The sequence below is a fragment of the Oryza glaberrima genome, chromosome 8 (genome assembly GCF_000147395.1).
Source record: "Oryza glaberrima chromosome 8, OglaRS2, whole genome shotgun sequence".
Lineage (NCBI taxonomy): Eukaryota > Viridiplantae > Streptophyta > Magnoliopsida > Poales > Poaceae > Oryza > Oryza glaberrima.
Genome location: NC_068333.1, coordinates 15,351,376 through 15,377,215, shown reverse-complemented (window position 1 = coordinate 15,377,215; position 25,840 = coordinate 15,351,376). Strand labels below are relative to the sequence as shown.

Here is a 25,840-nt window from a genome sequence, read left to right as displayed (position 1 = left end):
TAACAGTAGCGCATCTAGAATTTTTGTATGGTATTCCAACTTATATATATTTTTAAATACCCTAACTATAACTATGTTAGAAGTATAAATTGATCAAATATGCATTATAATATACTAACAAGGAAGTATTTTTCTTTTTCCAAAAGTCTCTTTTCACATATGTATATATCCATTGGGATAGGTTTTCTTGGGTGGTCCCAGGACCACCCCTTGGATCCGCCTATGTTCCATAAAGCTATAGTACAGTTCCTTGTTGTCGCTAATCATTCTTTCAATCTATTTTGGATCTAGCACCGCACAATCTTAAACAACAAACCTATCAGTTTGCAAGGAACTACTCGAAAACAAGAATATCACTATTGGCTTCTCGGCAAATGCTCAATCCTATGTTTGTCTAACAAGGAAGGTTATTAAAGTTGTTTTAATTGTTGTATCTTAATGTAAAATCATGCCTGAAGTCTTATGAAGATCTCATACAACTTACTCTTGCAATCCTAGGTATTACAAAGAATATTGTAGTACTGACTTTTTTTTAGTTCTTAAATATAAGGTTTTTTTGAAAAGAGCAGTACTAACTCAGTTAAATGTGGAACTAAGATTGAGTTAATGTTTGGTTGTAAAAGAGACTATTGCATACAAATCAACAACAAAAAGATTTCGAAAATATTGCAGCCACCATCAATGTTAATTTATAAAGAAAATGATACGTATATGCTACACATACCACATTTTTCCACATTTTCCCCTTGTGTGGTAAGCATGTTTGCCACGCTTTTACGCTCCAAATTTGTTTTCTGGCACACTTCTGGCATGTTTTGCTAGAAAATGTGTGTCGTATGATTTAGCTAAAACATTTTATGGCTCCAAATTTGTTTACCACACTTTTGGTATGTTTAGCTAGAAAATATGTTCATGACATATGGGTCTAAGAGTAAACCTTCCTTTTGTTTTATTTCATCTCCCTTCCCCCTTTTATTTTTTGGAACACATCTAATGCTAGGCCCACTCTTGGTGACCATACACTGCTCACTCCAACCTAGCCTACGAACGTCTATAACAAAAAAATCATTGACGAAAACTCCAGTCAAAGCGTCCGTGTCATTGTTATCGTCCATAACACTCTCGCTATGACTGCAGGAGGGAATAGAGGAGAGTTAAGAGATGACACAGAAGAGGACGCAGGCACCAGGTGGAGGACCGTCCATCAGAGATGCAATTGATGATGGTGACTCGAAAAAGATGAAGAGGACGAAGAAATAGAATATTTCAAATAGTAGCAATCATTCACTTTGCTCCCGTTACGACTGAGGGGGAATGTTAGAAGTACAAATATGTTAGTTAGAGATAAGAGTCAAATACAAATATAGAGATAAGATATATCCTAGAGATAGAATCCTAGAGATAAAATAGAGTCCTAGAGATAAATCTACTCTTACTTGTATTGTACTCCAAGTCTCTATCCAGTATGTATTCCTATATATACCCTATAAGAGGGTCGATGTAATAGATTAGAAAACATTAGAATACAACAAATTAGATTTTTCCACATAGATCTCAGATATTTATGATGATTATTACTAATATAACTGACTTGTACTCCTTGAACTGAATTAGGGGTTCTCTGATCAGAAGGAATTGAATACAACTTCCATTATAGGTGAAAGTGAAATTGAGTCACATATTTTTTTTTGTTGTAAAAGAGTTTCTAGCATGCAAATGAAATATAAAGAATATATAGAATATTGTAGTCACCAAGAAAGTTTACATAAAACCTGAGACATATTCTACAATGACACAATTTTCCACTTTTTTTTTGCCAAAACTGTGGTAAGCCAAGGATTTTGTCTCCCAATTTATGTGGCACACTTGTGGCATGTTTTAGCTAGCTAGAAAATGTGTCTATGACATATTTAGATAATACAGTAAAGAAAGTAGAATGCTAGAACTTTGTCAATAATTCAATACTAGCCTCAAATGGTTAACTTATCAACTTTGGGAAACATTGGCAACAAATATTCGCACTAACGAGATTAAATTTTAGCCATTTCGGTTAAACCGAGATTCATGAAATTTTGAGATTTTCGAAATTTTTGGACAAAATTTTTTGAAAGTTTAGCCCAATTTAACTGAATTTGACTAAATTTAGGTCAAATTCACAAAAATTTAAGAAAAACCAAAAATTTCAGACGAGATAATGATTTGCTAATGGTTCGAACTTACCGAAATTTTGAAAATAATCGTTGTTTAATATTTCCATCTCTCCCAAACCAAGAACACAAACGATCCTAAGCGTGTCCCTGTACTCAGGACAACTAAATATCAATGGTCCAACAAATGTTCCGAAAGAACACAGTTATTCCAAAATAAAAGTTATAATTAATTAAAGGGAAAATTGGAACCATGCCATTATAATTTTACAAAATTTGAGATATGCCATCATGACCCACATGTCATTGACTCATGGGGGTCCTACATATCCTATATTAAAACACAATAAAAAAACAGCACACGCAACATGTTATTGTCAACTAAATAAACAAGAGATGCACACAAAAACAAAACGAATGACACTGACTACACCTTTGGTAGAAAAATAAAAGCTTAAACATTAGTCAGAACAATAGAATTAAACCCAGAATTTGTCCCTTCGTCCCACTTACTAACAGACGGTCAGTCTTTAAAACTAAACTTCGTCTTTAAATTTCCCCAATACCATGATATTTATAGTAACAAAATCACAATTACATATAAAAAGTAAATTCAAATGTCAATTCAATAATATTAATTATTTCTATCAAATAAAACTTAATTAATAAAACATTTTTGATCAAATATATTTCGATAGTTGAACTTTAAAATACATGCGGGCATTTTAATGGAACGAAAGTTATAATAAAATATTACTGATCAAATATATTTGGATAGTTGAATTTTAAAATACATGCGGGCATTCCAATGGAACGAAAGGAGTAATAATTAATTAATTAATCAAGCCCTCATTGCCTCATTTATACACGAGTGGTTGACTCCTGCTTGCCGAGCCTCGCCCGGCGCTCCATCGACAGCATCCGGGCGAAGCGCGCCAGCTCCTCCTCGTTGGTGCCCCTGCCGGCGTCGGCCACGTTCCTGCCGGTCTCCACGTCCACCCTGCACGCCTGCCTCCGCAGCAGCGCCGCGCCGGCGCCGGCGAGCGCGCGGAGGTTCTCCGGCGTGGCCACGTCGACGGAGGCGGCGTCGCCGGTGAGGTCGTCGTCCTGGATGCGGAGGTAGTGGCGCTCGCAGCGGAGCGCCTGGAAGAGCACGGAGGCGTGGATGTCGACGAGGTCGGAGCTGGACTGGGCGAAGCTGTCGATCAGCGGCGGCGCGCCGCCGCCGCCGCCGTCGTTGCGGAGCCAGCCGAGGAGGCCCCACCGGCCGGACTCGTCGGCGCCGAACGTCCTCCCATCCACCCTGGGCGAGCCGGTCCCGAGGGAGAGCACCATGAACTTGCCGTAGTCGGCGGGTTTGATCGGGAAGAAGTCCTGGTTCCCCAGCAGGATTTGCTTGCTCACGTGGGTCATCGCCACCAACGTCTACACACAAGGACCAACAACTTTTTAGTACATAAATCAGACAAATCTCACTACTGTTGAAGTGTTTTGTTCATCAAAAATTGGGACAATTGGATCTGAAACTTATAGTGTCTGTTTTATATTTTAAATATTTTTCAAATATAAATGTTATAAACTATAAAGTGGTAGATCTCATTGAGCTCTACAACTTTGATAGGGAAACTATTTTGGTCCCTCGAGGGAATGTCCACTCATTGTTTGCATATTACTCCAATGGTTATAAAAATATTTGAAAAAATATGATAAGATGTATTAACATGTGATATATCACTCCTCAAACATACAAGTTCAAAATCAACTTCTACATCTCGCAATGAAAAAAATAAATTTGACTGTGAATACGATAATTGGTTGTAGTTTAATTTATTTTTCTCGTTGCGAGATGTAGAACTTGAATTTGAACTTACATATTTTTGGAGTGATATATCACATGTTAATACATCTTTTTTATTCATTTTTTTCAACCATTTGAGTAACATGCAAACAACGAGGGGACATCCTCTTGAGGGATTAAAATCTACTCCCAAAACACATCTCCATCAGATGTGGTTTGAATTGTAGATCTGAGATTTTGTAAAAATAGATATGGTATTTTATAATGAACATTTAGACCATCATATAATCTCAAATAAAAAAATAGTCAACAAGAAAGTTATAGATCTCATCAAGCGCTACAATTTTGATATAAAGTTTGTCTTCATCAGACTCCATATGAAAAAAGTTATGTATATATATATATATGTGTGTGTGTGTGTTTTCAAAAATTTGATCCATGTCTGCGGACATCCGAACGAAATTGCCGGATAGTTTCCGACCGTTTTCCGATTCCGGCGGATAGTACACTTACTGTATTTGTTTTTGTTTCCGAGAAAAAAAATCCGAATTCGTTTCCAAATATGAGAATTTCCGAATAGTTTCGATCAAACCTATCCAAATCTAAAAAATGGTCTGGACGGACGGAAACTATCCGTACTAGTTTCAACCTGTTAGCGGTAGACGGGTGCATCTTATAGATTCACCCATAGATAAATGGGTTAGACGCCAGCTGTGCAAATGATTTCCATAGTAATATCCTACATAGGCTAATTGTTTACCGGATTGTTGGCAGCAACACCTCCATCGATGAGATTAAAGACCCGGGGCTGGCCGGCCTTGTCCTTGGTCTCGAAACGGTGGCCAGGGAGGTAGGTCGGCGCCGCTGACGTGCTGATGCACACGTCGGACAAGAGAGCATTCTTGGACGCATCCTTCTGTGCCTGGACATACATGGATATAGTAAAATGCACATGTAAATTTTACTTCTGTTTACAATATATAGTGATGTCTTTTTTCATCACTATAGTATATATATACTATACAGCTTACAAAAAGGATTGGAAGTTTACATCAAATCTAGAGAAGATGGTGGGCTGGAGGAGCTTGATGTCAAATGTGGGGATGACGACGTTGGTGATGGCCTGGCTAATCCTGGTGTCACCGAGCAGCTCCTGCACAATGGACCGGAGGTATCGCCCGTCGTACTTGGGACCCATCATGCTCTTCAGCAAACCCAGGGGTCCTTTGCTGCATTTATACATGGGAACATTAAGGTTTGCTTGGATGAATCTTGGCATGATCAGAACCGTGTAAAAGCGACTGAAATTTGTAGGTATTTTCACATAATCTTAATTAATTAATTGCCAGTCTACTAAACTTGCAGAATAAATAGCCTAAATTGAAATGCAGCAACTATAGTATAAATTTGTGAAATTTAATTTTCTTTCTTTCTTATTAAACTAAGAGTAAATTACATTGGCGGTCCTTAAACTTGTAAGCAGGTTTCATCTACGTCCACGAACTTACAAAGTCTATATTGAGGTCTCTAAATTTGGTTTATTGTATCATCCCGGTCCAAAGTATTATTTGACCGTGGTCTTGCCTACATGGCATGCCATATAGATGATAACATGGCACGTTATTACTATTATTTTTTTCTCCCTTTTTCCTCTTTCATTTCTCTCTTCTTCGGCGGTTCGGCCTCATCCTCCGACAGCAGCGACGCTTGGCGATGACGGCGGCGGTCGGCGCGGGGAAGCTCGAGGTGGCTCCAGTGGAGGAAGAAGATAAAAGAAGAGGAGGAAAATGAAAAAGGGAAAAAGGAAAAAAAGGCCATGTCATCGACCATGGTCGAATGACGTTTTAAATCGGGATGATACAATAAACCAAGTTTACGGATATTGATGTGCGCTTTACAAGTTCATGGACCTATGTGAAACCTCATGACACAAGTTTAAGAACCGCTAGTACATTTTACTCTTAAACTAATTTAGACCATTTTACGCTTATCTAAATTATCTGTTGTTTCATGTAGTCTAGGTAAATCTTATACTACAGTTAAAATGTAGTTAACTGATGCACCCAGTTAACTACATTTTAATAATCAAGTTAACCTTTTTTTCATAATTTATACTAAAGTACAGAACGTTGGATGTAAAATTTGGTCAAGAAAAAAAAAGGTAAATACAAACACTGTATATATACCGCACTTCCTCCGTTTCACAATGTAAGTCATTCTAGCATTTTCCACATTCATATTTATGTTAATAAATCTAGATAAATATATATGTCTATATTCACTAACATCAATATGAATGTCGGAAATGCTAGAATGACTTGTATTGTGAAACGGAGGGAGTATATACTTATGCACGTACATGACAGGAGGGAATATCTTGGGGCTATGCCGGAGGTAGAAGTCGACGATGTCCTTGGCGGCGAAGAGCGGCCGGCCGTCGGCGCCGGGCGCCGCGAGCATGGCCGTCACCAGCCCGCCCGTGCTGGTCCCGGCGATGACGTCGAAGTAGTCCGCCACCCTCGCCGCCGGCCCGTCCAGCTCCTGCAGCCTCTCCTCCAGGAACGCCAGGATGGTGCCCGGGATGATCCCGCGCACGCCGCCGCCGTCGATGCTCAGCACCGCCACGATGCTCCCGAACGCCGGCGGCGGCGACCTCGGCGTCGGCAGCGCCGCCGTCGCCTGCCGCCGGCCGAGCGCCGGGTCCACGGTCAGTGACCCCCCCGCGCTTCCGCCGTTGTTGCTGCCGATGAGCTCAGCCGGGACTTGCACTGGCGCCATGGCTGGCTGCTTGAGCGAGAGAGATCGACTGAGTTGAAGGGGAGGTTGGTCGCGGTTGTTGTAGTGTGGGAGCTATATGCGTCCCTCGCCGGCGGTGTTATATATACGGCGGCGAATGGCGGTAGGTGGTGGCGCATGCGGCGCCGGAGATCAGCACGTGCGATTGGGCGGCAAAGCAGATCGGGGGGAGGGGAGCTTTCCCGGAATCTCGCTGGCTCGTGCTTTTGCATTGCATGCATGCTCTGCTTGTAACTGTAAAGAAATATAATGTGCCGTACGGATAATGGCCCGTGACTCCGTGAACCGTACTTTTCTACGACTGGATAAGCTGGATATGTGTACAATAATACTTAGGAAATTAATTTTGTTGCAGCTAAAGCTCGTGGTCGTCATGATGCACACGCTACGCAGCCATGCATGTAAAGTACTCCCTCGTCCATATTCCGTCCATCCATAAGAGTTACTACATCTCTATCTAAAATATAAGCATTTTTAACTTTCACATTATCTTCGAAGATACTATTTTGACTAATAACATCTACATAAATAAGATGTTTTAAATAAAAAAATTTGCATATTATAATAGTTTGTTGAATGATAAATCTAGTAACATCAATTTTACATAATTGATTTTTTTTACTATTAATAGTCAAAGTTAAAAAATGTTTGACTTGTCACTATGCTAAAAATGCATATATTTTTGGACGGAGGAAGTAGACCTATTTCATATTTAAAATTTTCAAATAGGTTATTTCTATTTGTAGCCTCTATTTATCTCAGATTTAAATGAAAAGGTAAAATGTTGGGTTAGAATCCAAGGAGTTATCTTAATACTCATTGGTTTCATGCATATATATACTCATTTATCTTTGTTACATGTAAAATAAGTTAATTTCTTCTTGATCTTGGTAACAAAAGTAATAGGTGTAACTTTTGTGGAAGGAGAGAGTAAAATATATAAACCCATCACTTAAAAAAAGCAATTTCTATGTACGTGACCCTCGGTAGGTTACAAACGGACTATAACTGGCCGCGTCTGCAAAAATCAAGCAAGCATTTTCGTATACGGCTCCTTCAGAGGCCCGCATGTAAAAATTGATTTTCGTAGGTGAACCCCTTAAGGGGCCGCATGAAAAAAAAAGAGCTCATTTTTGCATGCGGACCTCTTAAAATGCCCGCATATGAAAAATCATTTATTTTGCATGCGAGCCTCTTAGTAATCGGCCTAGAAGTCTGATTTGCCTCCTCCTTCCCTCTTGACCACTTCAAAATTTTTCACCAACCTTATCTTCACCTTTCCTCTCAGTCCTCTCTCTCACTTTCTCTCCTCTCATCTCTCTCACTAGCGACGGCGAGAGCAGCGCGGCGCGCCACGGGTGGCCGAGGGAGCGGCCAAGAGAGCCAGCAGGCTCGACGGCCGAAGGGGGAGCTAGACCTGGAGCAACGGGCGGCACGCGTGGATCCGGTGACGAAGGCGGGCGACCGGGAGCGGGGTGGCTGGAAGCGGCGAGCGACACCGATGAGGCGGCCAAGAGCGGCGCCGCCCCGCATGGATACATCGGCGGCGGCGGCACCCCGCATGGATTCGACGACGGACGATGGGCGGCGGCAGCTCAATCCCTCGCGGATCCGGCACCGGAGGCCCTCCCTCGCGTGGATCTAGCACCGGCAACGACAGCGGCGGCCGTCCCCGCGTGGATCTGGCGCCAGGGGATCTCCCTCACATTGATCTAGCACAGGCGACGACGCAGGGAGGTGGGGGCGATGGATCCGACGGCGCCGACGACGACAAAGGTGGCGGGCGGTGGATCCGACGGCACCGACGACAACAACGGCGGGCGGCAGATCCAGACGATGACAGCGGCGGGCCCGGGTTCACCCGGGTTCTTTTATTTTTATTTTTTCGCCGAATTTATTTTTGCATACGGACGGTATAGGAGACCGCATGAAAAAAATAGGATTTTTACATGCGGTTGCCCTAGCCACATGCAAAAAATTCTATTTTCGTAGGCCTTTTGGTGCATGCGGTTGGGATAGCCGCATGCAAAGATCACTTTTAGCCGTTTGTAAAAACGGTTTCTGAAGTAGTGTATTATGCAAAAGTGACATATCCTAATACTATATATAAATTTAGACATGATATATCCTATTCCGTATTCGGTTTTTATATTTTAAGACGGATAAAGTATTGGTTAGTATGGCTGTACATATAAATTTCCCGGTGCTAACTATAAATTGAGCCTCTACATTTAGAAAATAAAATGTAAGAACAAAAGAGTGGAGCTCTATCTGAATCCGGATAATTTTTTTAAAAAAAAAACTTTTAAAAATATTTTGTGTCATGAAGTAGTGATTTGTTTTTCTGTTAAGGAACAAATGAAATATTTAATGCATGAAATACATGTTCATATCATTGTCATAAGTCTTAGCTCTTTAAGGTGGTCATAGAAATAACCATTGAACACTTACCAGAACAGACTTGAAGAAAACAAAAATATTCTACCCAGATCGATAAAGGAGTAAGAGGGTGATTTTTTTTAGTTAAATAGAGTGAGAGACTTTTAAATATATCTTAACATATTGAAATGGATTAAAATACGAAATATTTGAAGCCATAGACCTAGTTCGGTCGTCAACTTGGTATATACTCATAATTAAGCAGCCGTATTGGGTAAGGACCACTGCTGGGGAATGCGTTTTTAGTCCCGATTTGTAACCCCTTTAGTCTAGGGTTGCAAACCGGGACGCCCAACCCGCGCTAAAGTTTTTTTATTGCTTTTTTGCTTGCTTGCATATTTTTATTGTCTTTTGCTGTTGAACATACTGAACAACAAATTGAAATCGTCCGTATACTGAAATCCTCACATCAAATTGACACCACAGATTCACAACATACTCAACATCAAATGAGCATTACTCAACAACAAAATCATCCATAAAGTCACAAAAACATCGAAAAAATAATTTACATCACAAAAATTATCTTAAATCCCCACATCACAAAAAATTCACAAAAATTCAAATGCCTGGTCGCCACCGTTGCTTCCGCCGGGCTGCGGCCCGATCTCCCCTATCGCCAGATCTGGCAGAGGGGAGGGCACAGCCGCCCGGCCACTGCGCTGCCACTTCTGCCGTCTCCGGCTGGTGCGGTGGAGGGAGGGAGTGAGAGAGAGGGGGAGCGAGAGACCACCTCCGAGCGCCGGGCCGCCGCCATCTCCTCCCCTCCCACCGCCGTCACCGGGCGGTGCGGTGGAGGGAGAGGGAGTGAGAAAGGAGGAGACAGAGATCGAGGGAGGCGTGCAGCATGGGGAGGAGGAGATAAGGACAAGGGAAGCTGGCATAGGGAGGCGTGTGGCTCGGCTCGTTCGCTTTTTTCTATTTGGTCTCGGTTGGTATAAACAACTAGGACTAAAGATAGTGGGGGCTTGACACAGCCTGATGAATTTTTGAACCGGGACTAAAAATGATCTTTACACCAACCGGGGCTAAAGAGCAAAACGTACCGTTAAGCTTTTGAATCAGGATTAAAGATAACTAATGTGGATTTTGCATGACCCAGCAAAGATCAGTTCTCTAGTAGTGGTTGCTAGGTTGTAATGTATGATACCAATGCGCAGTGGCGGAGCCAAGAAAAGATCACTCCTGAGGCTAAGTAGGGCTCAATTGGTGTGTTCTTAGCAAGTTTCTCTTTATCTTCAACTTTTGACAGTATTTTGAATAAATTTATGGGAATTTGGTCCTAAGCCTAGGGCTGAAGCCCTAATTGCCCACCCTTATTTCCGCCCCTTCCAATACGCAGTTGCTATTGTTAATAAACGGGCTCGATGTGTGATATAATTGTTAGTTAGTACGATCACTGTCACTGACATAAAGACCCATGGGATAATGAAGACCACATATTAATGTTTGTAAGGATAGAAGTATTTATACCTAGATGGTGTTTGGTATCTATATCTATACTTATATATACTTTACTTTTAAAAAAAACGTAGTGGTGGTATTGAATCCTTACCAGGTAGACCCGCGGAGTGTGAACCATACGATCGCTGAATCCGATGGCTCGATTGCCTTTCTTTTCTTTTTCTTGCTTCGCACTCTCCCACTTAACCCGATCGCCTAATCTCATGGCTCGCCTTTCTTTTTTTTCTCGCTCCACGCTCTCCTCTTCAACTGCCGCCGGCCCCATCCACGCCAATACCGCCGCTCCATGCCGCCTGAGCCACAGCCCCGCCGGACCCGATCTGCGCTCCTCCTCCTCCTCCAACACCGCCGCCGCATGCCCTCCAATGGCCGCCTCCATGGAACAAGAGATGAAGAATACCAAAAGAAAGAAAAAAAATGCAGTAAAAAACGCATTTCCTGTAAAGTAAAATTAAGGTCTGTGCTTTTACTTATTTTTTATTTTACCTAAAAGAAGCAATTCCAAATCAAAATTGAATCCATTCTATCTAACGAGCAGTTCTTATCTTATCTTTACCGGGATGGATCATTCTGGATATTTAAAAAATCACGGATCGAGATCGTTTTCGCTTCTATTCCCGTGCTTAGAGCGAGTGAATATTTGGATCATATGCTGCCTTGCCTGATCTTACTAGAGTGAGTTTCCTCTAACGAGATAATGCATATTCTCAATCTAGACTATTCCCAGATTTACAACCAACCAACAACTAGTCTTATCTTAGTCCATGGAAAGGAAAAAGCAAACGAAGCACGTTGAGTTATCTTTCAATTGAATTATTAAATACGACCGTGAAATGCGTAACTTATGGCTTCGGTCTCTCTCTTTCAATTCTTTGATGGAAAATAGACTTATTCCTCTACAGTAACATGCTCATAGCCCATATGAGAAAGAGTAAATTCCCTATATACCTTTGAAAATTCACTCAATCCCTTTTATACCTTTGAAATTTACCCGTTCACTTCTATACCCCTAAAATTTCAACTTGATCTCTTCCATGCCCCTCCCATTACATTTTCCTTCATTCCACCGTTAAGTTTTGTGGCAAATGTCTTTAATGCCTTTGATGATTTAGGTTTGAATATAAGCTTAATAAACAATTGAAAATTTTGTTTGTGTGCAGAGTGTGTGCATTTTATATAACTAATGAGACTAAATAATTAGTTCGGAAAATTTTGAAAATAAAACAAATGTAACAAATCAAATTTTTATTTAAAATTTAATAGGACAATAGATTTTTTTTGATCGGGAGCATTCTTAAAAAAATATCGTGAGCATTGGTAGTCCTATCATTGTATGAATGCTCCTCATTTTTATGATTTTCAAAAAATAAAATAAATATAATTATTATTTCAATATCTAAAAATAAATTTTATCATAAATAATATATCACATAGCAATCATAACTATTAATAATGGTTATTTTTATAGAAATTAGACCGTCAACTAACGGTCAATTGATGGAAAAGGCATGGAAGAGATCAAAATTAAATTTTGGAGATATACAAGGAAGAAAATAAAATTTAGAAGCATAGAAAGAATTAGTTAAAATTTTAAGGGTATAGAAGGGATTATCTGTATGAGAAATTAATACCGGACGGTGGCCCATTTGTTACGTGCATATAAATACACAGAAGAAATAAAATCCTAGGTGTCAGATCGAGAATTCCAGATCGACACCGCTCTCTGCCTCGCCGTCCCCACAGCCACAGCCGACCGTGGCACTTCGGCCTCCGTAGCAACGCCGTGTGCTTGGCATCCGTGCCACGCCGCTGCATCCACGCTGGGCCCGCGTCATCCACGTCGTGCTCCCGTCCTCCATGCCACGCAGCAGCATGCATCCACAGTTCCACACGGTGGGGCTCCCACTCTACTCCGCCTCCTCAACCGCGTCGGGCTTCCGTGCCGCAACCCGCGAGGCCGTGGCCCGTTCTCTCTCTCTTTTTTTCCCTTTTTTTTTTCGTTTTTCTCTTCTTTTTTTTCCGTCTTTTCGCTTTTTTCATTTTTTTTCTTCCCCCTCCCCTCACGCGTTTTCCTTTTTATCATGTTCTTTTTCCGATTTTTTAATCTATTTGAGTCGAAAGTTTTCAAATCTTAACTTAAAAGTTTTTCAATCTAAAGAAAATTTTAAATCTAGATTTTAAAGTTTTCAAATCTTAACTAAAAGTTTTCAAATCTCGAGTTAAAAAGTTTTTAAAATTTGTCTTAACTTTAAATTTTAAATCTTGAGTTGAAAGTTTTTAAATTTAACCGTTGAAAATTTTTAAAAGTTAAAGCTTAGAGTTTCAAATTTTAAGTTGAAAATTTCTTTCACATATAGATTTATTTTAATCTTCTAGTAAAAAATCTTCCAAAAAAGAAAAATATTTTCTTAATTAATTACCGTTATTATCCTAAACTAACTTGGTTAGTTACGTAACTCCTCCAGAAATCGTGCCCAAAAATCGCACGTGCGCGACATAGTTTTCACGCAACTTGACACCGCCTCCAAGCCAACATCGCTCCCAACTCCCAATAAGGCCAACTTCAGTGGAGGTGCCTGTCTTCCACGCTATGCCACTGCATCCACGGTGGGCTTCTGCACTGCTCCACCTTAATCACGTTAGGCTTCCACACTGCAAGGGTATCATTGTATGTAGACACGGACAGTTTGGCACCGCCTCCAAACCACAGTGGCTCCCAACTCTCAACCAGCCCCACTTAAGCAGCGGCGGAGAGAGGTTGTGGTGTGGGTGCTCGCAATTCGCTAGGGAAGTTGCCATCGACGGCAGACGTGGCTGCTTGGGGCGGCGTCGAAGATGGAGAGGTAGCGGCGGTGCAGACAGGCCGGATGGGTGGACAGTGGCGGATCCAAAAAATTGGTTCGTTGATGTCATGACATGTCTATCAGTGTCATAGTATGCTAATTATACTTAGACCATGGTGTTATTTTTTTTAAGATAATAGATTAACCGGCCTCTACACCCAAAGTGGATATACACAGCCCAGACCATGATGTTATAACATATGGATAAACAGTTTTGCTATAGGTTTTGTCTAAAGTCATTGTCCGTGTCACCTGACATTGGTCTTAGTAACTAGATCCGCCCCTGTGGGTCGATCCGGATTTTGGGAGCATCCGATATTGTGGGTCCGGGATATATATCAGTTGAGAGAGGGTGTTGCAGTTGGCATAACCGATACCACCATTTCTAATGTTTTAAGTAGTATAGAAACGAGTGTGTGCATGTGCGGTGCGGATACATCCGTCAAAGCTAGGGGTTGCATTTCTTCAAAAGAAAAAAAAAATCCACACGGTTGCACATCACACTCATGCAATACATGCGCTCCTGCATGCATGCCTCTCTTGCTGCTCCAACTACTAGCTCTTTCTTGCTTAATCAGCGTGCAGTTCCTGCATGCTCGGATGGCTAGCTAGCTTAGCAAGCTAAGCACTTGCTTAGGGATTGAGCTCTCGCTAATCTCGCACTCCACGGTACTAGAGTCACACAAGACTGCACAACCACACCCATGCATGTCCATAATGTATAATGTGGACCAACAGGTTGCAATACGCTATATGTATGTGCATGCCCCTCATCACCTCATGCATGATAATCTCATTTGCTGCTTTAATTTGCTAGTAGAAGAAAGGGAAACTTGTGGCCATGCATTATCAAACAATATTGTTTGTTGCGGGTAAATAATGAAGAAATATATATTTTTTTGAAAAAGATCACTTTGTATTAGCAGCATCTATCAGAATGATGGTAAGAGTTAATAAATACTAGCTCTTAGCAATTGATATTGTGTATATAACTACAAAGGTTGGGTTCATGCACTTGCATTAGTAATAATAGGAAGGCGATAGAGTATACCGCTATAAATTTGAGGAAAAGACTTTTTTTTTAACTCATCGAGGAGATGTCTTTATTTACATGTCATCGAATAGTTTTGAAAAAATTTTCATAAAAAGTTAGAATCTTTAAAACAATTGACAAAATATATTAATTAAAATATTATATTAATAAAATATTTTAGGAAATAATATTAAATTTTCACAGATAACATTCAATATAATTACAATTATATTTTTTAAGCTCTAAATTTGGCCCGCCACTGCATCGCCCCCATTGGATCATGCTCACTCTGTGAGTAGGTTAGCCTCAAGTGTCACCATTAGCAAGCAGAACATACGCCTACTCCGTCTAAACTGACACAGAATCACGGGCCCACCCGTCAGTAACCCAAGCTCCAAAACCCAAACCCCCCTAATCTCCCTCAAAACTGACACGAATGGTGGGTCCCACCAGTCAGTGAGACAGCCACCCACGCCTCAAAACCCAAATCCACCTTAATAGCCACCCACTACTCCCACTCCCACTTCGCTCCACTGCACGCTTCCCCCATGACTCCCCTGCTCCTCCTCCTCGCCCTCGCCCTCGCCGCCGGCGCCGCCTCCTTCCCCGCCGACTTCGCCAACCTCCTCGCCGCCAAGGCCGCGCTCTCCGACCCGTCCTCCGCGCTCGCCGCGTGGGACCCTGGCCTGTCGCCGTCCCTCTCCCCGTGCCGGTGGCCGCACCTCCTCTGCTCCAACCCGTCGTCCTCCTCCGCCGCCGCCGTCGCCGCCGTGCTCCTCTCCAACCTCTCCCTCGCCGGCGAGTTCCCGGCGCCGCTGTGCGAGCTCCGTTCGCTGGCGCGGCTCGACCTGTCGTACAATGACCTCACCGGGCCGTTGCCCGGCTGCCTCGCCGCGATGCCGTCGCTGAGGCACCTTGATCTCGCCGGGAATGGGTTCTCCGACGAGGTCCCGAGGAGCTACGGCGCGGGGTTCCCGTCTCTCTTGACGCTCAGCCTGGCCGGGAACGAGCTGTCCGGCGAGTTCCCGGCGTTCTTGGCGAACGTCAGCGCCCTCGAGGAGCTCCTCCTCGCGTACAACCAGTTCGCGCCGTCGCCGTTGCCGGAGACGTTCACCGGAATCCAGAGGCTGCGCGTGCTGTGGCTGGCCGGGTGCAACCTCGTCGGAGATATCCCGCCGTCGATCGGGAGCCTGAAGAGCCTCGTCAACCTCGACCTCTCGACGAACAACCTCACCGGCGAGATCCCGAGCAGCATCGGAGGGCTGGAGAGCGTCGTCCAGCTCGAGCTCTACTCGAACCAGCTCACCGGGAGCTTGCCGGAGGGGATGGCGGCGCTCAGGAAGCTGCGGTTCTTCGACGCAGCCATGAACCAGCTCTCCGGCGAGATACCGGCCGACCTGTTCCTCGCCCCGAGGCTGGAGAGCCTCCACCTGTACCAGAACGAGCTTACCGGACGCGTGCCGGCGACGGTGGCCGACGCGGCGAAGCTCAACGACCTCAGGCTGTTCACCAACCGGCTGGTCGGGGAGTTGCCGCCGGAGTTCGGGAAGAACAGCCCGCTCGAGTTCTTGGACTTGTCAGACAACCGTATCTCCGGCGAGATTCCGGCAACGCTGTGCAGCGCCGGGAAGCTGGAGCAGCTTCTCATGCTGAACAACGAGCTCGTCGGCCCGATTCCGGCGGAGCTGGGGCAATGCCGGACGCTGACGCGGGTGCGGCTGCCGAACAACCGGCTCTCCGGCGCCGTGCCGCCGGACATGTGGGGCCTTCCGCACCTCTACCTGCTGGAGCTCGCCGGGAACGGCCTCTCCGGCGCCGTCGCGCCCGCCATTGCCACGGCGCGGAACCTGTCGCAGCTGCTGATATCTGACAACCGCTTCGCCGGCGCGCTGCCGCCGGAGCTCGGCAGCTTGCCGAACCTGTTCGAGCTGTCGGCTTCCAACAACGTGTTCTCCGGGCCATTGCCGGCGTCGATGACCGTGGTCACCACGCTCGGCCGGCTTGATTTGAGGAACAACTCGCTCTCCGGCGAGCTGCCGCGAGGTGTTCGACGGTGGCGGAAGCTGACGCAGCTCGACCTCGCCGACAACCGCCTCACCGGAGACATCCCCGCCGAGCTCGGCGATCTGCCGGTGCTCAACTCGCTCGACCTGTCGAACAACGAGCTCACCGGCGGCGTGCCGGTGCAACTCGAGAACCTTAAGCTGAGCCTGTTCAACCTGTCGAACAACCGGCTCGCCGGCGTCCTGCCTCCTCTGTTCGCCGGCGATATGTACAAGGACAGCTTCCTCGGCAATCCGGGGCTGTGCACCGGCGGTTCGTGCGCGAGCGGCCGCGGAGGCCGCGCCGGCCGCCGCGGCCTTGTCGGGAGCGTCACCGCCTCCATCGTCACCGTCGCCGGCGTCATCCTGCTGCTCGGCGCCGCGTGGTTCGTCCACAGGTACAGGAGTCAAAGGAGGTGGAGCACGGAGGACGCCGCCGGCGAGAAGCCGAGGTGGGTGGTCACGTCGTTCCACAAGGCGGAGTTCGACGAGGAGGACATCCTCAGCTGCCTCGACGACGAGGACAACGTGGTCGGCACAGGCGCGGCGGGCAAGGTGTACAAGGCCGTCCTCGGGCACGGCGCCCGCGGCGGCGACGATGGCGCCGTCGTCGCCGTCAAGAAGCTCTGGGCCAACGGCGGCGCGGCGAAGAAGGCGGCGGCCATGGAAGCCGGCGGCGGCGGCAAGGACACGTTCGAGGCGGAGGTGGCGACGCTGGGGAGGATACGGCACAAGAACATCTTGAAGCTGTGGTGCAGCCTCAGCAGCGGCGAGCGGCGGCTGCTCGTCTACGAGTACATGCCCAACGGCAGCCTCGGCGACCTCCTCCACGGCGGCAAGGGCGGCCTCCTCGACTGGCCGGCGCGGCACCGCATCATGGTCGACGCCGCCGAGGGTCTCTCCTACCTCCACCACGACTGCGCGCCGCCGATCGTGCACCGCGACGTCAAGTCCAACAACATCCTCCTCGACGCCGACCTCCGCGCCAAGGTCGCCGACTTCGGCGTCGCCAGGGCCGTCTCCGCCGCGCCGCCCACCACCGTGTCCGCCATTGCCGGCTCCTGCGGCTACATTGCCCCCGGTGAGTTATCATGCGCACACCTCGATCGCCATGGCGCCGCCGACGAGCTCGAGCTGACGATATTCTTGTGTTCCCAGAGTACTCGTACACGCTGCGCATCACGGAGAAGAGCGACGTGTACAGCTTCGGCGTGGTGATGCTGGAGCTCCTCACCGGCAAGGCGCCGGCGGGGCCGGAGCTCGGGGAGAAGGACCTCGTCAGGTGGGTGTGCGGCGGCGTCGAGCGCGACGGCGTCGACCGCGTGCTCGACGCGAGGCTCGCCGGCGCGCCGCGCGACGAGACGCGGAGGGCGCTCAACGTCGCGCTGCTCTGCACGTCCAGCCTCCCGATCAACCGCCCGTCGATGAGGTCCGTCGTGAAGCTGCTGCTGGAGCTCCGGCCGGAGAGCAAGGAGAAGGCCATGGCGGAGGAGAAGCCTCTCCTCGTTTGATCACACAAAGCCAGCACTGATGAACACACTGAACAGTAGTACCTCACTTTAATTAGCAATTAGCATAATCACTCGCTTCAAAAATCAGTTAGCATAATCACATTAACAATCAGTAGTAATTAATGTACTCAAGTACCCAGCATTAAGGTTGAAGCCTCAAGCATGCAATGTAAGCTAGAACTACTTAAGTAAAGGTCCTCTATGTATAGCTCATTCTAGTATTTTCATGGGTTAATGTACTACTACCAGTTTGTCTAAAGTATCAATGCCAACAAGGATTTGGTTTAAGCTAGATGGTGCTAACACTTTTGACTCTGTGGACCATCTGCATTATTCTGTGCTCATTTCAGACCCTGAAAAGTGAAAAAGGTGCCTCTTGTTGTACCTGAACTTGTTGAGCGGCTTTTTTCCATTTTACATGTTCAGTTATCACTTGCTATCAGTTTATCACACAGACACATGTATAAGATATAGTGATTGATTTGGCTTGGATCGAACAAATTATTGGGTAGTAATTACTCATAGCAATCTAAAATCGTATGGAACACAACATAGTACAATAAATTTGGATAGATCTCCTGTCCAAATTAATTGTACTATGTTATGTCCCATTCAGTTCTAGATTCATATATTATGGGATAAGGGGAGTAAAATTGCTATTTTAGTTTTAACATGTTAATTACTTTTCATTTTAGTATAAGCATTTCTAGGTATGTACCTGAACATCATCTCTCGACCCGGATAAATATGATCCTTCAGTGCTGTAATTTTTGGGTCATTCAGTGCTCCATTCAATTGCAGGCTTAGGTTTCAGCTTTTGCTATTAAGTTGGGAGCATTCAGCTGTGGTGGAGATCAAGTGACAGCAACAGAACAAGAGGCTGTACAGAAGCTGTGCTGGCTCTTTTCCCTTCTTCCCTTACCTTTCTGCTAGCCTGCAGGGTTTAGATCCAAAAAGGTTAGGTGATTTGTTGTTGGGATTACTGTTGGGCTTTGCATCTGTCAGGATATGCAAATTGTGGACACAGTCTGGAGTCCTGGACCATAGCCACACAACTGTGTAGTGAATGTCTGCATCTACAGTAACATGTACATTTGGTGTCAATGGTCCTGAAGAAAACCTTTATGAAATGCTAAGCTCCAAATTGTCCTTCATAGATTTCAGAGAAAATGTTTTTACTGTCTTTAAGTCCTTTGTCACTGACTGATCCAGACAATTACCCTCTGCTTGGACAGTTTATATGAGGGGACAGGATCAGCATCAGTGAATTTTCGTTTTCACTTCTGTAACTAACTGAATTCAACGGCTGCCGCACACCATAGCACAGTAACCAGTTAACCCCAAACTTGTCCAAGTGTCTGTCTGAATTACATGTGGGTCCATGCTGTTGGTACTAGTAGTAGACAGGAGACTCTTCGGATAGCCTACTATATCAATGGTTCTTTCTGAGAGGATATATGACAGGGTCACGATCAGAATGGTCGGCTTGTTGCCTGCTGATATTTCAAGGATTTTCAGTTTTACATGTCTTTATCGTCGAGTTTTTCTTGATTCACGTCAACTGAAAATACTTAAAAGTAGAGTCGTCCATCCACTCTAAAAACAATTTGAGTCTACTAATTATATGGGCCCATAAGCTTATGAATCAATGTTTATTGGTATGCACAGGTATATTACTATTTAACTGAAAATTCACATAAAGTTAGCACAAATGTTTCAAGAAAAGTTGACCACCGAAAAGACTGCAAAATCTATTTCAGAAAGGAGTTCACAAAGTTTTTTTCTGTTCAAACTTATTATGATCCAAACATTATCTATATATTTCAGCCCCACTGTTGTCGAAATTAAAAACTTGAAACCAAAAGGCAATCTCTCTATCCATGGATGCATATTGCCAATTCGCCTTCTTTTCAGAGGAGCAGAGTGGTATGGCAAGCAGCTGGGAGACTGAAGAAATGGACAGCCAAAAAATGCAGAGACGATGGGACTGCAGGGGCACGCCTGCCTGACCAAAGTGGCCTTTGGAGACAACAAGCACACACTCCCCTACTACTGAAATTCAGATAATCTTTTTAGCTTCCGTTCTAGTGCTGCCGTCGTTTTCCTTCACAGGTGCACATCCCTGTCTATCTGTCTGTCTGAAACTCTGAACATCAACAAAGTTGCTAAAGCTGAAAAGGAATAAAGCACAAGGGTTTGGAAGTTTCCTTCAGTGGGAATTTCTGTCTCAGGTCACATTCAGTGGCATGTTTTGTGTAATCCATTACCTCCATTAGTGCATGAAAAAAAACATTGTCTTTGGACTAAGAGGAAGTGTGTTTGTGCCGTTTATGAAATGAGGAGTTTGAGTTCCTATACCGATCAACTGAATTATAATAACAGGAGTTTCCAAGAGATGTTATTGCGAAATCAATACCAGTCCATCTGTCCCTCTTTGCTTCTTCTTTTGGGGGATATGCAAAAGGAGTTGTGTTGCATCATGTCCATCTTTGCTGCTCGGTTTTGCAAAGAAGGCTTCTTGATTCAACACCCTCTACAGTCCAAAATTTGTGGTTGTTATGATGTGTTCATTTTCTAAGATGATACATAGCATTGGGTAACCATACACAAAGAAGGAATTGTGCCATTTTGCAACTGGAATAATAAAAAAGAACACCAAATAGTAGGCGAGGTAATCCCATTTGGAATCCAATTATTAGTTATTTTAAACAAAACTCGCAACTCTAAACTATCTGCTAAAAAAATCCCTTAATAAATACTCCATCCGTTTCAGGTTATAAAACATTTTGACTTTGGTCAAAGTCAAACTGCTTTAATTTGACCAAGTTTATAGAAAAAAGTAGTAGTATTTTCAACCCAACACAAATTTATTATGAAAATATATTCAATTATTGATTTGATGACACTAATTTAGTATTATAAATATTACTATATTTGTCTATAAATTTAGTCAAACTTAAAACAGTTTGACTTTGACCAAAGTCAAAAAGTTTTGTAACCTGAAACGGAGGGAGTAGTGGTTTTCCAATTGATGTACTGTTAAATTTAATCTTATGTTCTAGAGCACATAATTTGGGATAATCAGCTAACCAAACAGTCAAACACCAACATGCCCAACGGGTAGTCCAACCAAACAAGAGTACGATAATCCTTCGTAATTCCATTCCAAACAGGATTTTGGACATGTTTAGTACAGCTCCAGCTCTAGAAGAGGTGGATCTAGGTGGAGCTCTCTCACAAAATGAAATAGACTGGTGGAGCTGTGTTTAGGTAGCTCTACAACTCCACTCCAGACCCAACTCCTGGAGTTAAATTTAGAAGTTGGAGTTCTACCAAACAGACCCTTTATTGCCAGCAGAACTCCCCAAAAAATAATACAAATCTCGTTTTGAAACTCTACCATTTTTTTCCCAAATCATGCCGCTCAAGAGAAACTACAATAGAGCCATGCTATCGCTGTAGTCAACAACCGAAGCGCAGATAAAGAATGGCGGTGCATGATTTGATTTTTGTGGATGATGGAATCCATGGAAATGACATTCATGGAAGCCTCCCCATGATTAACCCAAAGATTTACAAGAGGCATGCTTATGTTGTGTGGGCTCCATGAATCTGCTCTAAAGTTCTATTACCAAAAAGTTCCCACTACTCGTTAGGTTTTTTCAGAAAGCCCATGGACAATCCTGCAGTACAGTGCCTAACCACAGGAGGACACGATGGCTAAAAAGCCAACAGAAAACTAAGCAAAGTAACACTCTGATGTGAAGTAATGTAACTGAGAAAGAAGGTGAGAAAAAATTGTTTAGCAATGAAATTATACTATCTGCATACATACTGGGAGAAGCACTAGCAATCCATTGTCTACCATTTCTTTCTTTCTTTCTTTTGCATCTCATTTGTTTTATCTCAGGTTGAGTTGCCCAATCCAAACTTGCCACCTGCAAAAGTTTTCATCTGGGTATGTTGGATATACCATTTTTGTTTGCGACACATCAAGAGAAGTTGTGGGATAGAGACATGACAAAAGCAACACCATGATCTGATTGTAGTAAACATAGGGAAAGGTTAACAAAAAGATAACACTGCAGAAAAAACAGGTTTCAGAAGGAATGGAACAATTGAGCATCAACAGGATCAGCAATTTGGTAGGTTTTCACAAACATCTGATCCTAATTGAGTGACTGAACAACGCACTCAACACACTAAATTTGATTTATACTTCACATATAAAACCCAACTGTATTAGTGCAACTGTTTGGTGACATCAACAGGGAGCAAATGGGGGTTACTCAGATAACTCAGCATCAACAAATGTTAACATCAGCGTGTTGTGTAAAGAATGGTGCAAAGAATAGAAAATATATATTCTCCAGCAACCTTTTTTGGGATTTTTTTTTCCGCTATGCTCTTCAATCGGTATAATTGAGTCTCCATAGTAAGTTAACAGTATTTAGTATATGCTGATCCATGGCACTGCCCTTCAGAACTTTGGCAGGTTGAAATGTACTCTTCGCTCGGGAAAGTCTGGTGGGCGCTGGTATACAACTGAAGCAGCATGAATTAAGATGCGTGCAGTCAGGCCCCAGATTAAGTACTTCTGGTTCTCTTTCTCATAATTGAAGTAATGAATTGTGAATGTCTGCCCCATCTTTTCGCGCTCCTCAGATGTCCTATTTTCATCCTGCAGCGTTCCAGAATGGATTGGATATCACAATGTCCCAAAAAAAAAGAAAAAAGAAGCAGATTTCTTTTGCCATTATTTGCACATAATAATTAATTTACTGTATTAACCCATGCAATTCTGGTAACTTTCCAAAGCAGTTCAACGTACATAACAGAGCATGTTCCAAAGTAAATCACTGCAGCATGGTAACTATGGCAGTTATGCCTGGACATTTTTAACAGTGAATTGTAATTTTGTACAGTAAACTGCAAATGTCAGTATGTCATGAACATGGAATGAAGGATGTAAAAAATTTACTACTCATAAAGTACAAACAATGTGATGCCTTTTAATTAATACAGTAAGAAGATAAATAAACTGACCTTGAGGAACATCTCCAGCGGTACATCAAAAATGTCATCTACCTCATCGACATTAAGAACAGGCTTAAATGCTTCAATATCTGAGAGGATGCCGACAATAGGAACAACCACCAGAAGATGCTGCAAGAATGTATAAAGATTTGTATTTGTAACACCAGAAAAAAAATAAAAAAAGATTTCCCTATTTTCTATTGATGCATTGCAACACGGTTTTCTCTGATCTAAGAAAAAATTTCAGTTTCGATGTAAAAGAAGACCGAAAGGCATTGCACCTTTGACAAGAAATGCTCTAAAGAGGCAACAACAGTGACCAAAGAAGGATCAAGCCCAATCTCCTCCTTTGCCTCTCTCAGTGCTGTTGCTGCATCATCAGCATCACCTTCCTCAGCCTTCCCTCCTGGCAATGCAACCTCCCCTGACAATCTCAAATTTAGGCAAGAAACTTAGTTAAGAAAAAGCATAGAAGCAGCATTGGGCATCTATGAGCACCCATCAACACTTTGGGGTGTAGTTGAAGCAAGTTTAGATAAAATGAGCCAGGGCAGACTACATTTGGATCAGCTCACCTGAATATGCTGACTCAAACCAAGTCAGCTCTCTAGTAGAGCCAGAAGCTCAATTTATAACTCTTGTGTAAGCCAAACCTATCTTGAGACCATTTGTGAGCTCAAGTCCCCAAACTCAAAATCTATAACAAGAAAATATACGAGCAGGCTTGGTTTCAAAAGTATTTCAGAAAGTCAGCTTGTTTCATTTCACTTCAGAACCAAATCTCAAGTTGCTCAAACAATTCCTGAGGTGAGGCCAAGTCGCTTAAAATTTGTAAATTCTGATGCACCCTACTTGTTTTTCTCAAGTAGACACCGAAGTAAGAAATGCTATGATGTTCCTAGTATAAGTCCAATCATCTGTACAAATTGTTTGTTCAAAACATTCCACAAAAGCCAGTTGGCTAATAATGTTGAAGTGGACAAGACAAGAGAGAAACAACTATATCATTTGTAAACTAACTTCATGAATGAATCACCCACATGGTAGAAACTAGAAAGTGACTCCCTATCATATTTGTGAACTATATATTAACACCCCCCCCCCTCACCCCCAAAAAGAAAAAATGTTTCAATCTGACATAATACTATGACAAAATTATCACAAAACTACAGATTTAACTCGGTGTATCACAAAACTACACATTTATGATGAAGTGTCACAAAACTACATGTTTATTAACTAAATTACCACAAGACTACAAGTTTAGAACCAATTTAGTCAGAAAGCAATAATGTTTATAGCTCCAATATAACAATGGTGCTAGGGATCTAAACTCCAAGTTGTAGTTTTGTGATAACTTCAATATTAAATATGCATTTTTGTGATACTTAACCTTAAAACTGTAGTTTTGTGATAAATTTGATGCTAAATCTGTAGTTGTAGTTTTGTGATACAACACATTAAATCTGTAGTTGTAGTTTTGTGATAATTTGGTCAAAATACCTGTATTTTTGTGAAATTTACTCTAATATTTTTTATATAAACTACTATAGGCACCGTAGAGGACACTAGAAACAGAAGAAACTTACATCTATGCCACTAAAATACCTGAACAAAATCCACCAAAAAATCACGAACTCCTGCTCCTCTATGCTCTCAGAAACAATTATATTTGCTTCATTGACCTTAGCAAAAATGCCAAGAACTAACGGCCAATCCCCCTTGGGGACCGATGGAAAGAAGAAAGCGCCTAGGGAATGCCCGCCCCCCTCCCCCCACATTCCCCAACCTACCGCTCGCATGGACCGCAATGGCGAGCCCCGCTGCCGACAAATCTCCGAGCTTACCCGCAAGAATCCGATCGATCGCACTCGCGCCCGATCGCCCAACGGACCCCCCCCCCCCCCCCCCCACACCACACCACACCACGCGAAGGCGATGCGAGGGAGGAGGAAGGAAGGAAGGAAGCGAGCTCACCGGAGTGGGTGGAGAGGGAGGAGGATCGCTTGGTGAGGATGACGCGGAGCTCGCCGTCGCCTCCGCCGCGGCGGAAGAGGCAGACCAGCACGGCGGCCCTCCGCGGCCGGAACAGCTCGCCGCCGCCGCCGGCCGCCGTGGTCGAGGCGCCGTCGTACGGGGAGGGAGGCGGCTGGTACAGCCTGAGGCGGCGGACGAGCGCCTCTATGCCCTCCACCTCCGTCGTCCCCACCATGGGAAGGATGAGAGATCGGAGAAGGTGAGAATGGTGGAAGGGGAGGAGGGCTCGTTTCCTTCAGTCGACACGACAGCAATGGCCTGCCTACTGTACTGTGTTGCGTTGTGTGTGTGTCGCGTACAAAGTTGACCGTTGACCCCCGCCAAGAACGCATTTGTAATTCTGTATTTATTTTTATTTATATTACTTCCTCTATTTTATATTATAAACAGCTTTTTAAGTCAAACTACTTGTTTAAGTTTGATAAGTTTATATAGAAAAACATATTAGTACTTACAACACAAAGTAAACATATTATTAAAATATATTTGGTGCTAGATTTAACGAAACTAATTTGGAGTTATATTGCTAATTATTTTTATAAAATTGATTAAACATAAAAAAGTTTGATAGCTTATGATAGGATGAAACAGAGAAATATTATCTAAAACAAAAGGGTTTAGAGCTTCGAAATGTACTTCTTCCATTCCAAAATATTTTGGAACTACGGAAGTATATTTTTGAAATCGTATTAA

The 25,840-nt window shown here is 43.8% G+C and overlaps 3 protein-coding genes across 3 annotated transcripts; 1 reads left to right on the top strand and 2 right to left on the bottom strand.

Moving 5' to 3' along the window:
* Positions 1-2,876: 2,876 nt before the first annotated feature.
* On the bottom strand, positions 2,877-6,768 carry LOC127782735 (patatin-like protein 2). The gene is made up of 4 exons (XM_052310003.1): positions 6,305-6,768; positions 4,997-5,174; positions 4,706-4,867; positions 2,877-3,572 (listed from the first exon to the last, which is right to left on the bottom strand). The coding sequence occupies exons 1-4, from the start codon at positions 6,721-6,723 to the stop codon at positions 3,009-3,011; spliced, it is 1,323 nt and encodes a 440-aa protein (XP_052165963.1). The 5' UTR covers positions 6,724-6,768; the 3' UTR covers positions 2,877-3,008.
* An 8,251-nt stretch (positions 6,769-15,019) lies between these two features.
* LOC127783174 (receptor-like protein kinase HSL1) lies at positions 15,020-18,365 on the top strand. The gene is made up of 2 exons (XM_052310414.1): positions 15,020-17,643; positions 17,721-18,365. The coding sequence occupies exons 1-2, from the start codon at positions 15,069-15,071 to the stop codon at positions 18,071-18,073; spliced, it is 2,928 nt and encodes a 975-aa protein (XP_052166374.1). The 5' UTR covers positions 15,020-15,068; the 3' UTR covers positions 18,074-18,365.
* Positions 18,366-22,276: 3,911 nt separating this feature from the next.
* On the bottom strand, positions 22,277-25,394 carry LOC127783250 (nudix hydrolase 15, mitochondrial-like). The gene is made up of 4 exons (XM_052310490.1): positions 25,088-25,394; positions 23,392-23,534; positions 23,120-23,239; positions 22,277-22,754 (listed from the first exon to the last, which is right to left on the bottom strand). The coding sequence occupies exons 1-4, from the start codon at positions 25,320-25,322 to the stop codon at positions 22,554-22,556; spliced, it is 699 nt and encodes a 232-aa protein (XP_052166450.1). The 5' UTR covers positions 25,323-25,394; the 3' UTR covers positions 22,277-22,553.
* Between the last annotated feature and the right edge of the window lie 446 nt (positions 25,395-25,840).